A 15,393-nucleotide genomic window follows, 5' to 3' on the forward strand; every position below is an offset into this window, starting at 1 on the left:
GCAGGACTTGCTTGCTGGCTGCATCAGACCTGACGAATGCATTTGAGTAGCCCTGGGGAGGAGTGTGCTTGTGGAGCAGTCCCTGCCCTGAAAAAGGGCAGTCTGAGGGTTTTTCTTGAGTATTGTCAGAGTGCCTGTGTCAGCAGCATTCCAGTGCGAATCGTTTGACATCTTAGGTGTTATTAAACCCAGTTTGGAAGCAGGTTCTCTGTGTATGTGAGATGCTTGTTGCTTTGAGGTGAAGGTGTTTTCCCATCATTGCAAATCCTACACATCTGCTCTGACCACTCGCTAATCTCTTACGCTGGCTTGCTGGTCAGTGTATTGACCTCCCTTGCTCTGGAGTCTTCCCAGTCAGGTAATAATTGTGTGTGGCTGCTGCTGTTCACTGCCAGTCCTCAGGGGTGAGTGATTATCCCAGCTGGAATTGCTTCCACCTGGCTGCTTCCATGATGGATCCAGGAGTTACTGCTGTGGGAAGCCTGAGCATTGACTGTGCCACACTCTGAACATAGCCATCTGCTTGGCTATCTATGGCAGAGATCTTGAACAGCCTCCACTGTGACTTGGTGACAGTGAGAGAGAACAGGTGGAGATGGGGTATGTCAGAGGGGGACTTGTTTTTTTCTGTTCCAAGCCATTGCTAGGCTTTGAGAATGGGTTTTCCCAGGCTACCACTGAGGATTAAACTCTGCTCCATCCCAGGATCTAATATGCCTTCCCCATGCTTGCTCACCAGTTTGCCTTTTATGCCGTAAAGATCCAGTTTGTCATATGAGAAGGCTGCATAATTCTGACTTAGCCCTCGCCAATGGACCTCAGTGCTGTTACTGGGGGTGGGATGCTCACCCCCTCTGTCCTGCCCTGGTACCCTGGGCTGTGTCCTTGGCTGACCCACTGGGAAGCTGGAGCTGGCCTGGAGCCACCGTGGTGGCCTTATGTGACTTCAGGGAAGCTGTCCTAGTGAAAGTCACTCATGTTAGATAACCCTGCTCTGCTGGTTTTTTTCCTGGAGCAGTAGGAGGGAGGCAGCACAGCACAGTTGTGGAGAGAGCCCACAGGCCTTTTGATACAACAAGCTGGTGTATTACTGTGTACAGACTTGATAAGGTTGGGCAGCAGGAGGTGGGCAGAAGATTTCAAATAGTGTATCACTGTCACTAGAAATCTGCGTAGAGTATGTAGGCGCCTTCTGGAAACAACAGGAAACCTGCTCTCATGGCCCTTCTGCCACCATACCTCCTACAGGTGATAAACTCAAGGAGTCCCCATGTGCATTAACTCTTCTTGGAGCTCACCCTGGAAAGCACCTTCTTTATAGGTGCTTTGCATGTCAGCTTGACTGGGTGCTGGTCTCTTGCCAGACCCATGAGCTACCAGCAAGGGTTGGATCCATCTGTTCAGCCATGGTGGCTACTGCTCTGGAGAATCTCCTGTGGAGATGACCAGGTGCTCCAGCTCTGTGGTGAGGCCGATGCAGAATTGCAAAGTGACTTTTTAGTACCTCTATTTTGCAATGCCGCTACCCCAGCTCTGGACAAACCCTGTTTTCTCAAGGGTCTCTTCTAAATGCACTTCAAGAAGCTGCTGTACTTGGTGAATGCAATCTAGGGGTAATTGTGCAAGCTCAGGGTTAAATCTCTTCTGCACTGATTGCCTGTTTTCTGAAGCCGAAGGGTGTAACTCCAGCTTTACTACCAGCAGCCTGGTTACCCTCATGCCGGAGGGTTGAAAAGCTTGCCAGCATTTCCTCTGTGCTGCTAGATGGGACTCTGAGAAGAAGAGTGCTGGCCTGAAGTGGGGTATTTGCAATGAACTTTGCTTGGTAAGGCAAGGTACGGATCTCCACACGTGAAGCACAAACACTTCCAGGAAGCATGGAGCAGTGGTAGTGGAGGATGCTACAAGAGGCTGGCAAGCAGGCTAGATGCTGAGAAAGTATTTCTTGCCAAGCCTGCCATTGTTTGATATAAGGCAGCAGTACTTTAATCGGGGAACAAAACTGAGGTGCTCAAACACTTTTTGTGCAGAGGTTGTGGCGTATGTAACGGTGATGCACAAAGCCCCGGGGCTAGCGAGGGAAGCACAGGCATGCCCTGCAACCTGCAGACCATGGAATCAGGGTCTGACCAGATGATACAGATGAGGGGAATTGGTGTGTAATAAGTGATTTGAATGAAGGGGGACATTTTAGTTTGGATTTTCTTGTTTGGAGCAGTTGAGAGTATTTTACTTGCAGGAAAAGCGAATTGGAGGCAGGAAACAGTTAAACAGCTGCTCACACTCTTCCGTAAATGCTTGTGGTAGGTGGTTTGATGTCTTGTCTCTTCTTGCTTGCTTCTACCTGTATGTTTTATGATTGACAGGGTGGACAGCGAGCAAAACAGTCTAGCACGTTCCTTCCTTCGGTGGAGAGTTGACCTGCGTCTGCGTGGGCAGACGTGACAGCGAGTGGCAGGAGGAGTGTGCTGTGCTCGCTCTGCTGGCACACCAGCCTCGCTGCCTTGCAGCGGGAAGGGTGGCTGCAGGTTTTGGTGATTGCTGCTTCATGTAGTCTGGCTGTGCTGTATTGACTTTTAAGTAATGTTATTTTAAGGAACATTAAGCTTCTAATGTTGAAGCAGGGGCTGCAACAATGCTTTTTACTCATTCTTGATTAATGCAGCTAGTGTATTTTTCAAGTTCTGGTACTAATTTTTCTGAATCAATGTTTCTCTCCTCCACTATTTTAACTGTCATGTTTACGTTCAGAAGTATGGATTACTCTCCTCAAAACTTGGCCATTTCGCATTCTGCTTTGAGGAGTAGTGTCAGGTTTGTTTTTCTTTTTTAATTGAGGTATGTGCCTCTGGACTGAATTACGAGCTTGCAGTGCAGATACAGCTATTGCTCTTTTACTAGTACAATTTTCCAATTTTCTTTTGTTTTTTGCAAGTTTTAATATGATTTTCTGGAGGTTTCTGTGCTTTAATGTTAAAAGCGTTGTAGTGTGTCGCATTGTAGTGTGTCTGTTGCCTTCCTGTGCTTGAAGCTTTCTGGACTTAACCCAACCTTTCTCCTCAATTATTTTTTTTTTCAGAGGTAACATAAACATGCTAATTTCATTTTTGTCACTAGCTGTGTTTTAAAGCAGGTCTTTGTACAGCCCCTTGTAGCACCTGTGGACACTTCCCATTTGTCTTGAATAAACTAACTTACCTAAGAATCTTTCTGTTTTTAATGCAGGTTGGGAGGACCTGATCCTCTGGACTACGTTAGCATGTACAGAAACCTGGGAAACCCAGCGCTGAATGTTCCTGAGCACTGGCACTACGTCAGCTTTGGGTTAAGTGACTTGTATGGAGACAACAGAGTACATGAGTAAGTGTCATTGAAGTTCTGTTGCTGCCTGTTGTGTTTTGTGTTGCATTTTAGGGGAGTGTAGGTAAAACCCTGTCCTGCTGTTCTTGTTATTTGAACAGCTGGTTTTCTGCTGAGAATACTCTAGCCCTGTCTCACAAGGGGTGACTGTTCTTGGATGTAGAAGTATTACTATGTTCCCCTCTGCAGGCTTTGAATGCAATGTATTTCCTTGTTAGTGTCAAGTGAAGTGATTTTTTTTTTTTTTTTTTTTTTTTTTAAAATGGTTCGGAAACTTTTTTTTTTAACTGAATGTTTTGTTGTGTTTTTCACTCTTGGTAGTCTGTTATGGTCATATGCTTCAATCCTGACCCCTCCCTGTGCCTGTTAAATGCCTTCCTCTGAAAAACTGCTGTAAGGGCATTTTTCCTATTGCTGGCACAGCAGTGTTACTGTCAGCGGGACTACCACCCCAGTGGCTGCTGTATAAAGTGCCAATCCGTGTAACAGAAGCATAAAATTCTAATTGTTTGACTGTCTTTTCTCCAATAATTAAGTGATTATCTTAGCTTGTCTGTGTGGATGGTCTTAAGCAGGCATTTTGTATTAGACCAGACAAACAGCATGATCTAACCTTATTCCTGTCTGTCTTCTACTGGCCTTGCTCTTTAACTCCAGTTAAAGTGAGTAGCAGTAGCCAAGCTGTCATGATCTTGGGGCTGTGAACACGGCCTTTTAACCAGCCGGAAATGGCAGAAGGTTTCTGCTGTTGCTGTTTAGTGAAACTGTCTTTGCGCGGTTTCATAGTTGCAGGGTAAATGTCATAGATGAATGGTGCAGCAACGGCCTGGTTTGTTCACTCAAGCCTTCCCTTTTTTGTTTGTCTTGGTTAAGATTCAGACACCAGTTTTTTTCACACAGGTGCTTCTCTTGCAACAGCAGCAGTCAGACAGTTTCTTAAATCTTACCCATGTCCTCCAACAGTTTCTCCTCTTTTTTTTTTTTCTCATGTTTATGGTTACAGAACTGTTCTTCAGAAGACAAGTGTCTTAAGACTGGAGTTATACAGGACCCTAGTGTCACAGAGGTTCGCCTGGGGCATTTAACCAACACATCTACTGACAACAAGCCCCAGTCATTAGTTTCTGGTGCAGAGGAAAGGTAGGGTAAGTGAAAGAAATTAAGAGAAATGAAGTTAAAGGCTTCCTTCCATCGCTTCCACAAGAGACCCTACCATGGACATGCAGGCCTTCACATGGTGCCTTTGTTCTCAGATAATGAGATTTTGTCTTTGCCACTGAAAATCTGAGGTTGCCAAGATTAGGTGACCTGTGTTTGCTCACCTTGTTTTGATGGGACTTTTGGAGGGAGTAAGTGCTGTGCTGACTTCCTCTCTTTGGTGTCTTGTCAGCCTGAGGTTTTCTCATGGTGAGACTATTTTCTTTGCTCAGACTCTTTCCTGATGGTTTCGGGTGAGAGTAGGGAGTGGACATGAGGATATCAGCTCGAGACAGAAAGGTGTTTTTATGAATGAAGAAGCAAATTATGTAAAGATACAGTCATCTTGGCTCTGGCACGTGCTCTGGCTTCTCAGTCCCAAAAACTGTCTGCCAGACCAAAACCTGTTGTTCTGTAGTGGAAAGCTTGGGAGAGGAGGAGTGAAAATGTCACACAGGTGGAATGTCACAACTTTAAACAACTTCCCAGCACGAAACCACATAACTCTTCATACTGTCATATGGTTTGGTCTGGAAATTTGGATTGAGATAGTGGAATATGCCTTTTGCTGGTTACAGGGCACAGGAATTAAAAACTCATCTCTAGACAGGCTGCAGGCGATTTCCAAGGCCTGCCGAGTGAAGCAGGAGCAGTCTGTGCCATGCTCTGGGAGGTCCAAAGTCCCCGAGTGCCCTGTGTGTACATGAGCCTGGGAGGAGGCTTAGAGAGACGGTGTGCCTCAGCTGTCCCCGGCACTGCGCTGCCAGAGGCTGCTGCAGCTGGGTGATGCAAGCAAATAGTGAGCCCTTGCTACTGTGCTGCTTTGGAGATGTTGGTGGCAACCTCTTGAGCACAGATCTGCTCAGATCCATCAGATGTTCTCCACTCCCTGGGTGCATGCATGTGTTTCCCTTCTCTCTGTGTGGCTGGAACCGTGTCCCTGTGTCACTCACCCTGAGATGTTCAGCTGTCTGCAGTCTGCCACCTTTATTTTGGCATCATTCTTGGAGCTACAGAACTTAATACTACATGTGCTGTCGAGAAGGTTGGCTCTGCCTTTATGGCAAATAGTCTTAATATGCAATTATGCATGTGGTAAAGCTGTCAAAAGCTACACATCTCTTAAACACTGGACCTGAAGTTATCACGTAGTAGGTGAGCACTGTAGACAGACAGAGAGATTTTCAAAGGAGCTCAGCACCCACCAGCCATTCTTGCTTCCAATGGCAGGTGCTGTTTGCTAGCTACTCTTGGAACATGACTGCCACGTGAGCTGCACACCACCAGGTCGGCGCTGGGCACGCACTGCAGGAATGCAGTGATTTTCCGGTGTGCTCCAGAGGCTCTTGTTCTCTGGCAGGAACTTTATTAGCCTTTGTTTAAGAGAATGGCCATCAGTCTCTCTGTTGCTTGAAGGACTTCGGGATTCTGCTGTCCCAGGTAAAGTGTGCTGCGGGATGGTTGGCAGGAGCACGGGGTGACAGGGGAGTTGTTTAAATCTTTGGAAGATTTCCTTTAGAGCTGGTGTGGCACTGAACTCTGCTCAACTGCCCTGGGCTCTGGAGATAGGAGTTAGTTTGGGGGGTTTTTGTTTGTTTCCCAACTCTCTTTGCAACGAGTGCAGAGCTTGACCTGCTTGTGTCAGCCAGAAAGGTTCCTACACAGGGGCCGTGCTTCCATAACCTTTCTGTCCTTCATCCTTTAGAAGGGGAAGGATAGTACACTGCCAAAAGCCTTGATAGTCTCACAGCTTGACATTGGGTAATGCATAGCTTATTTCTCATGGACCTCTTCTGGTAATACAGTACAATCTAGACCAATTATAATGCAGTATTAAATAAAAAGGACTTTTTGATTTTGAGTGAACCAACACTGAATTGGAGGCCCCTATATTTTTATTTATAATGAAATAGCAAACAGATGTAGCAAGTAATGTGAAAATGTTGACTTTAATTTATATTTTTTAATAAGAACCTGAAAAGTCTGAAGTGGAACTCTCCCTGTGCCTCCTTGTTGACAGATTTATTTTCAGTTAAAGCAGCACTATTTCCTGCTCTGCTTAAATATCAGCTGTACTCTGCTTACAGAACTGGTCTGGTTTTAAGAGTCCACAGAATAAGATGGAAGAAACGTAAGAATTCCAAACGGGGAAACCTTTTTCATTTAAAACCACTCAGTGTTTCATGGTATAATGGCAACCATGACACCAGCTGTGCTGGGCTGATTGCTCTAAAAATCCTAAATCATGACGTCATGACAGCGTTAGGGAACCGCAGGCCTTTCAGTGGAGTTTCGTGCCAAGTTGCTTGCATGGAAGTAAGTCTCTCCAGTCAAGCACATTGCACAACTTGAGTGGCAGCAGAAACCCTTCCGGGACATTTTTGCAAGTTATCTCCATTTTTATCTTTTTCTATCTACTTTAAAATCTTTTACTTTAAAATCAAAACCGATGTGTAACTTCTTGAATCTATTCAGCAGGGTTAGAGCAGAGCCTTTTTTTTGACTGTTCTTGCTTTCTGAAAGAAAGATTGTGTACTGCAGCAATGAGTGCATGCGTAGCGCGTGAGCACGCTGGCAGGGAGTGTCTGGAGGGAGAGGAGACAGGTCCTACTCCCTTTTCCACCCCTTGCTGGCAGCTACTGCTCCGCAGCAAAATCAGCAGCAGGGAACGTGTCCCCATGTGTCCGCACAAAGTGTGGTGCCTCAGCTGGCAACTGCAGATTCATGCTCTGATGCCAGACCGTCAGCATGGCCAGGGCACAGGCACCTGATCCTTCCTGTGGTTTCCAGGCGTGATGGTGACTTATGCCTGCTTGAAGAACGGGTGCGCAAGGAAGGCAGTGTCAGCAAGTGTAGCTTGACTCCATCAGTGGCAATGCCAGCTTCAGCGGTTGCGGTGCCATGGCATGTTCCAGCCCTGGGTTGTGCTGGCACAGGGGTTTGCAGGGCTGCCCAGAGGCAATGGTTGGACTCGGTGATCCCAGAGGTCTCTTCCAACCTGATTGGTTCTGTGATTCTGTAATTCTATGTTTTTTTACCAGACTGACTTCTATCTCCAGTTCACTGTAAGGCCAAGACTGTGTCCAGTTCTGGGCCCCTCAGTTCAAGAAGGACAGGGAACTGCTAGAGAGAGTCCAGCGCAGAGCCATGGAGATGATTAAGGGAGTGGAACATCTCCCTTATGAGGAGAGGCTGAGGGAGCTGGGTCCCTTTAGCTTGGAGGAGACTGAGGGGTGACCTCATTAATGTTTGTAAATATGTAAAGGGCAAGTGTCATGAGGATGGAGCCAGGCTCTTCTCAGTGACATCCATTGACAGGACAAGGGGCAACGGGCGCAAGCTGGAACACAGGAGGTTCCACATAAATATGAGGAAAAACTTCTTTACGGTAAGGGTGACTGAACACTGGAACAGGCTGCCCAGAGAGGTTGTGGAGTCTCCTTCTCTGGAGACATTCAAAACCCACCTGGGCGTGTTCCAGTGTGACATGATCTGGGTAATCCTGCTCTGGCAGGGGGATTGGACTAGATGATCTTTTGAGGCCCCTTCCAATCCCTGACATTCTGGGATTCTGTGAATCTCAATTCAATCCACTCTTCCTGTAGTTCGAGTGCTCACCCCTTTTGTTAACCATTGAAACAGTGCGTGGAAAATGAGAACCATGATGCGAGAGAATTCCTGAAAACCTTGAATAGTCTTATTTGTATTAAAATTGCAAGGTTGTAATTTAGAGCCACAATAGAAAGCAAAGCTTAAATTATGGCTGGGTTAAGAGATAAGACTTGTATTTGTGGCCTTCCCACATCCTGAGAAGAAACATGCCAACTGTGTTTTGATGTTTAGCTTTTTATGCAAATTCCAATAATTGCGTTTCCTGATCTACACAAACTTCATATTGACAAGGGTGGTGGTTTTTGTTTTTTGGTGGTGTGGTTTTTTTTTTCCCCCCTGGCAGCTAGCCAGGATCTGAAGTGCAGCATCCTATTTGCATAAAACCGAGGAGATTACAGCTGCCTTCATCTCTAATACAGATGCAGGGTACCACCTGCAGAGACAACAGGTTCCAGCTTGCTTTGGTCCTTTTGATTTGTGCTACTTACCATTTGGATCAGGAGGGAGAGGTGCATGCCGGGATAATGTGTTGTCTCTGTGGGTGGTGCCTCCCCATTAAAGGTGAGGGGAAGCATGAGCCTTTCAAGATCTCCAGTCCAGCTTGTGCTCTGCTTGCTTGTATAGATCCTCTGAATGACCTCAACTTGTAAAAGGGCAAGGATGCTTGTTAGAGCTGGGAGGAAGAAAAAGGAGCGCAAAACTGGATCAGGTAACAAATTCAAGGCTTGCAGAGGGGTGGATGTTTTCTGGAAGGCTTTTTCCAAGTATGAAAGGAGTTTGAAAAGAGTATTTAGAAAATAGCCTGAAAGTTGGAACGAGTGCTCTCTTTCTTTCGAGTGCGTACTGGCCTCTCCTTTGAGCCTGCATGAATGTAGGATGGAGTGGTGCTGACAGCTGTCACTTTAGTGGCCTCTTAGTTCTGTAGCCTTTCATAAATTTAAAAGCTCACTGCCCTCAGCTTGCCAGCCTTTAGCCTTAAATTCTGGTATTTAATGGGTCCCTAAGTGCTTTATAAACCACATGCCTAAAGCACCGCTGAAATATTACACCAAACTCCAAGGTGACAGTGAACACTTTTTAAATGGTGGAGACTGACTCTGCCCCTCCTTGTTTTCATGAAAATGCAATAAAATAAAGGCCCTTTGGGAAGACAGTAAATTAGAGAGGGGTGGTGTTCGTTGTGGATCCATATTTCAGATAAGATTTTGAAACAACTTTTATGGAGTTAAGCATGTCTACCTTGGAGAGATAAAAGACAAATCAGTTTAGTTTGGGAGTCGAGCCTGAAATTCAATGAAAATTATTAAAAACACAAGGTTTTCTTCTACCTTTCATAGTGTCCCATTTCTTTCAAGTGTGGGATCGAAGCATACTTCGTGCAGAGGAACCCAAGGACTTTCTTAAATAATAGTATAGACATGCAAATGCTCCCCTCATCTTCATTTTGTTTCACTAGGCTATTAATCCTGAAGTCAAAGGACATCTGCTGTGTCAAGGCTGGCAGCTTGGTAGCAACTTCAGCACGTGGAATAGGGAAGCAATGTTGAGTTTTGGGGACATATCCTCAAGCTGAGGATCAGGAAGTAGTGATTCTGCTCCTGGGTCAGACTTATGTGAGGTGCGACTGTGATGGGTTGGTTGTGGGCAACAGCCACCACAGCAATTAAATTCTGGAGATTTACGGTCACCTTGAGGAGCTTCTTTCAGGTCTCTATACCTTCCTGCTTCATGTTGCCATGGCTTCATCTGTGGGAACTGAGCTCTAGCCAATACACTGAAGAAATGTTTCTTCTGTGTACTGTTGCTGGAGGTGGAGCATCTGCCCCAGCTAAAGGGAGTGATGTGGAAGAGGACATTGAGAAGCATCAGTTTAGGAAACAGGTACAAGAGCTAAGACTTGGAGGAAGGAGAGGCCAAGATGGGCACCAAACTCTCAACTTCCTTTTTCTTCCTAGGTCTTGTTTGTCTATCAGAGATTGACCCCAAATGTAATGCTTATTTTTCCAGTTGGTCTTTTTTCTAAGACAGAGGGGAGAGGAAGGTTTATGGCAGAGTGGGAAGGGAGAGGCCACAGAACTAGGGAGTTCTGTGACAAAAAAGTATTTCCGTTTAATGGCAGCTTATTTGAGAACCCATCAGAGTTGAAATGAGCAGTTTAGTTGCAGGGGGCCAATAAGGTCTGGGCTTTTTCAATAATTTGTCTTGTGGTTGGATTTTTTTCATTTATATAAAGATACGAGTTCGACTGAGCTTTTCCCAAAATGAGGGTACTTTTAACAGGTCTAACCTGTGTGAATTCTCTGGTGTCTAGAAATACTGTTGTGCTTCTGCTGAAACTTGTTTACTGGGAGTGCCTGTAGATCCTTGCTTCTGCCTGGCTGTTTGTTTCTGCCTACGTCGTAGAAATGTGACGTTTTGGGGACAGCTCTTCCTTTGAAGGACTTCATTGAATTTGACCAATGAGTTCAAAAATTGTGGGGACATTTTAAAGAAGCACAAGTGTGATCATGTAAGGTTCAATCCCCTAATTCCCAGGCAAAAAACAGTTAAACCAAGTGTCATGCCTATTTACATGCCCCATTGACTGTGTCCCTCTGATGACTAAGGCAATGCACCAGGACTAAGACTTGTGTTTCTCTGCTGGAGGCAGACCTCCCTTGAAGCAATGGTCTCCATGGGGAAATCTTTTTTCCCCTCCTCCCAGGCAGAGTGCACTTGGCTTCCAAATGTCATTTGTTGGAGGTAGTTAGCACCGTTAATAATGTGAAGGATGTAGGCCACCTACAGAGAGAAGTCCGCTTTGTGCTGCTGCGGTGTGTCTGTGTTTGCATGCGGAGGTTGTGGGACGAGAGCACGCTTGAACTGTGCTAGACTTGGAATTTTTTTTTTTTGAGGCATTGAAGGAAATTCATTTAACGTTTACAGCACAGTAGTTGACTTTACAAGAAGGACTGTTTTCAATAAAAAAAGGAAAAAGATTGGAAGTAGGTTTATAGCTGAGCATTACTGAAGGCAAGCCCTGCATCCTGTTCAGTAGCGCATCTGCACGTGCGTCCCGGTAAGATGAGCCTCTTGCTGCCATGCAGGGGAAGGGGCATGGTATTCAAACTGGATGGTTTCTTTTTGTCAGCAGAACTTTGACATTTATGATCTTGGCATATGGGAGGAGAGTTGGCCCGAGACAGCGCTTCCTTACTCTCATCTCCCAGCTGGGTTAGTGCTGAATGACATGGGAGAGCTTGCAGGCTCTGCTCTCCCAGCGAGTTCAGTCTGCTGGGAAGAGGAGTGACTGGGATCAAAGTTGGGTCTTCTAGTGAAAGGTTGTTTTATTTGATAAAGATCTGCTTAGGATGTTCTAAAAAGCAAGAATTAAAAGATAATGGGCTTTTTTTTTTTCGGTGGGATGTGAAGGTAAAAGCATTTTTTGAGCTGTGTGGCCATTCTGGCTGTGAGATCAAAGGAGGGCTGACTTTTTTATCCCTTTGCTTGCTGGAATAATGATACTAACAAAATGAATGTTTGAAGAGATGCATCTGAATGCTGTTATTCAGACCTAATCCCCTTTTTTCCCTCAACACAGATTTAGTGTTGGGAACATGCCTTCCTAACTAGCATTAGGATAGTCTGTGTTTTTCTTGATGGGACCGTGGTTACAATTGGTAACCGCAAATTACCATTGGTAATAAAATGACTAATTTTATTTGAATATTTGAGCTATTGGTATTTTTCTCTCCTAAGCTGCAAACTCCATAGTGATTACCAAACTTGGCTGCCTCTCTACTGTCATCTCAATTTTGAATCAAGGCCCAATAGGCAGTGACACCAGGCTAACAAAAGAGGGCTGCGAATCTTTGGTGGTCTCCCATTCAGATGATATTCCCTTCCTTGGACAAAGGGGTGGCTAGGGCTCCTGAGTGCCACTCTGCCTCCAGGGATGGTAAACAAGGAACGGATAGTCTGATGGGAGACATTTTTTGATCAGTTGACAAAGCTGGGTAGATGGGATACCACCTGACAAAGGGCTGAGGTTTAAAGGAAGATTTTGCAAGGGCTCTTAAGAACAAAAAGAAAAAAAAAAGGCCAGAAAACTGTTTTTTGAAGGATGTAAGCAGGGTGGGCGGAGGTGAAGGGGGACTCGACCATTCTTGGGGAGCTCTGATTTAAACCCAGAGGGTAGAGACAAGGGAAGGAGGGAAGAGTGCACAGATGGCTCATTGTTCAGTCTAGTTCAGCATTCTTGCAGTGCCGAAGTGAAGGGCAATTGTTTTAAAATCCCTTTTGCAAAGAGAGCTGTTTGCTTTTCAGCTATCCCTCATCCCTGAAGATGCAAACTGTAAACCAGGGGGGTTGGTCTTTAACACCCATTTGTTTTGGAGGGTCAGTGCTCTGTCCAAGGGGCCAGGGGCAGTGGCTGGGCTGCGAGGCATCGCTCCTGTAAGGGAATGGGGGAAAGAGCGTGCGCCTGGGAAATGGGCTGCAGCAGCCAGGGAGAAGGCGAGAACAAAAGGATGCACATGGAGGGGCTGATGCAGAGCAGTGTTCAGCTTGGGGAACTTTACCAAAGCTATGAAATGTGGCATAAACCTAGCACATACTCTACCTGCAATGATATCTGATGTACAGTATAGTTTTCTTACAACATTTAATTTTTTTGTAGCAAATAATTACTATGGAGAAAATACTGCCATGTCTATACCATTACTCTTTCTACCGCTCCAGTTGCACTGACATAGCTCCTTCCCTTCCTCCCCTGGGAATTGTTGTGGCCTTTCTGGAGCAGGGGCCTTTTTTGGCATAGTCGACGAAAATAAACCATAAAGGCGGCTGTTGTTATGAATAAGGCTCAACAGGGGAATTTTACCAATAGAACTACAGCAATATAATTATACTGGTAGACTAGTTACAGTAAATTTCCTCATGAAGACAAGCCTTAAGTTGACATTTCCTAGCTAAGTTGAATCCATATGTATAACTTTATTACGCAAAAATAATGTCTCTGGGCCTTGAATTCTTTTTTACCCAGAAGAGTAACGTTAAGCAGAAAAGCAAAGAATTTAATGTTCAGAGGTGGATGGGGGGTTTTCTGTAACAGAGCAGCTGTGATGAGCTGTATGCTGAACTCTGTGTTTTATTGGATAGGTTATTCCTCCTAAAGTGATCAGGAATGTGAGAAGCGTGTTTGTGCTTACTGCACTAAAAAGTAAGCAGTACTGAAATATGCTGTAAGCTGACATCTCTCTCCCAGTTTTACTCCTGTTTGCAAGAGAAGCTGAGCCATTTTGCAGTTTCCATAACTGGTTTGGCTGAGATGCAAAACTATTTTGCCACTATTAAAATCTTAAGGGGTAAGCCGGGTCCCACTGAAAGGAAGGAGGAGAATGGTGCTTTCTTTCCTCCTTTGTTTGATTTAAAGAGGCCAAGATTTATTTTATCCTTTTGGATTTTGTCTTACAACGGATGGAGTCCATGTAATATTCACAAGCCAGGTGTTTATTTCTGTAGATCAAAATATGAGCCTCTGATTCCTACCTCTGAAAGTTTCCAACGCTTCAAAGGAACGATAGTCTTGCAGGAGAAGCTTAGCACTTAAAGGCAGATTTGAAAAAAAAACTATGTATGTATAGTAGACTTTTCATTGCAGCTGTCTTCTGTTTCCCTTTTGGGAGTCTTTCACCAGCAGTCTGGTGCTTTCTTTTCCTTGGAATTACAGCTCAAATTCCAAGGGCCTTTCCCTGCCAGTTTAATTGGTTAAGATCTCTTATGGTGCTGCTCATTGGTATGTTTTTGAGTGCATCCTTTACAATGAAATGAGACTGCGTAACTGCTCAGCATGTAGGGAAGTACCATCTTGATTTCCACAGCTAATGAAGTGAAAGATCAGGGTCTGAATCCCAGATCCAGCAGGATACACGGGTGCCTAAACCCCAATTGAAATCTGTTGGGAGTTCAGGCTACTAAAAGCTTCTAAATACCTTTTATGCCTCAAGTTCATTTATTGCACAGCTGAGAACTTAATTATATGAGAGTCCTAAAAATGTGCTCAAGGGTGTGCTAAAGTTGTTTCTTGAATGATTTTTTTTTAATCTATGTTCTTTAGCCAGCAGGGGAGTAATGGGAGACACCAGTGTTTATATTCTACATAACATGTTGGAGCCCTGATCCTCGCCTGAGACTTTTAGGCAATGCTGACAAAAACTAACTAGCTGTCAGTGTAGCTTCTGGCTTTGGGTTTTCCTCTTATTCTTTCCACCCTCCCATACTGCTTTTGAAAGCCGCTTTTGTTATGCGAATGATTCCTCCCAGCAGCTGCAGAACTTTCCACAGTAGGAGCTAGGAAGGAGCCAGCAGACACTGCAAGGGAAGTCGGTGCCCTTTTCCCAGCTGCTCACCGAGCACAGCAATACCGTCCTTCCCAGCCACACTGGCTCGAACTGGCCCTTCGCTTATGTTCCCTTGCCTGGTGAGGTTGCAGCTGAGCCCTTAGGTGGAAACGTATTACCATTCCCTGCAGGCTGTGCAAAGACCAGTGTATCAGAGCTAAGGATTCAGTCCCAATGTGAAAGGGGATCGGTGTGCAGATGAAAGGTTGTCTTCCTTAGTGTGCTGTATAGCGCAGTGCCTGCGTGCTGTGTTTGCAGAATAGCCTCCAGCTCAGTCCAAATAAGAGCACTGTTCTGCTGGACCTTGTAGAAATGAAGGATAAGTAGCTCTGAAGTGCAGCATAAATGGACAGCTTAAGTAAAATGTTAAAGGACAGATCTTCATAAGTTGTCGTCTTTTTCACTAGTGCCCTGCCCCTTATTCTGTGAATGCAATAGTAAATCCCTATCGTACTCCAGCTATTCTTTATAGATCCTTTCAGCAGGCATTAAGATGATGCAACTCCGCGGCAAGTTCCATGGGGCCATTGCAGTGAGGCTGTTTGCACTTTCCTTGCGGTGCTAGCTGTGCTTGCAGCATGCTGCGGGTGGTGGTTGAGAACCTGCTCTTGGGGACACCTCAGCTGGGTTGGAGTGGGTTCTGCTGGCTGTGAGGTGGGAAGCCTGGGTGGCTCCATGGAGAAATGTGTGAGCCCTCGAGCTGAAAAGCATGGCGAGTCCTCTAGTCACTTGATCTCACGTAGATTGTTATTATTTTTTTTAATATGTGTTTTGAGAATCATGAAGATGAAAGGTTTGGTCTTGTCATTTTAGTTATGACTGTAATGGGAGATCAAACCATCAC

The 15,393-nt window shown here is 45.2% G+C and overlaps 1 protein-coding gene across 2 annotated transcripts in view; it reads left to right on the forward strand.

Moving 5' to 3' along the window:
* The window catches only part of SUFU (SUFU negative regulator of hedgehog signaling), a 100,608-nt gene that overhangs the window by 3,912 nt on the left and 81,303 nt on the right, over positions 1-15,393 (forward strand). For both annotated transcript variants that reach the window (XM_068399299.1, XM_068399300.1), the window contains exon 2: positions 3,226-3,360. In XM_068399299.1, coding sequence (XP_068255400.1) covers positions 3,226-3,360 — 135 coding nt within the window. The remainder of the gene's footprint in view (positions 1-3,225; positions 3,361-15,393) is intronic.

Source organism: Nyctibius grandis, chromosome 4 (assembly GCF_013368605.1).
Source record: "Nyctibius grandis isolate bNycGra1 chromosome 4, bNycGra1.pri, whole genome shotgun sequence".
NCBI lineage: Eukaryota > Metazoa > Chordata > Aves > Nyctibiiformes > Nyctibiidae > Nyctibius > Nyctibius grandis.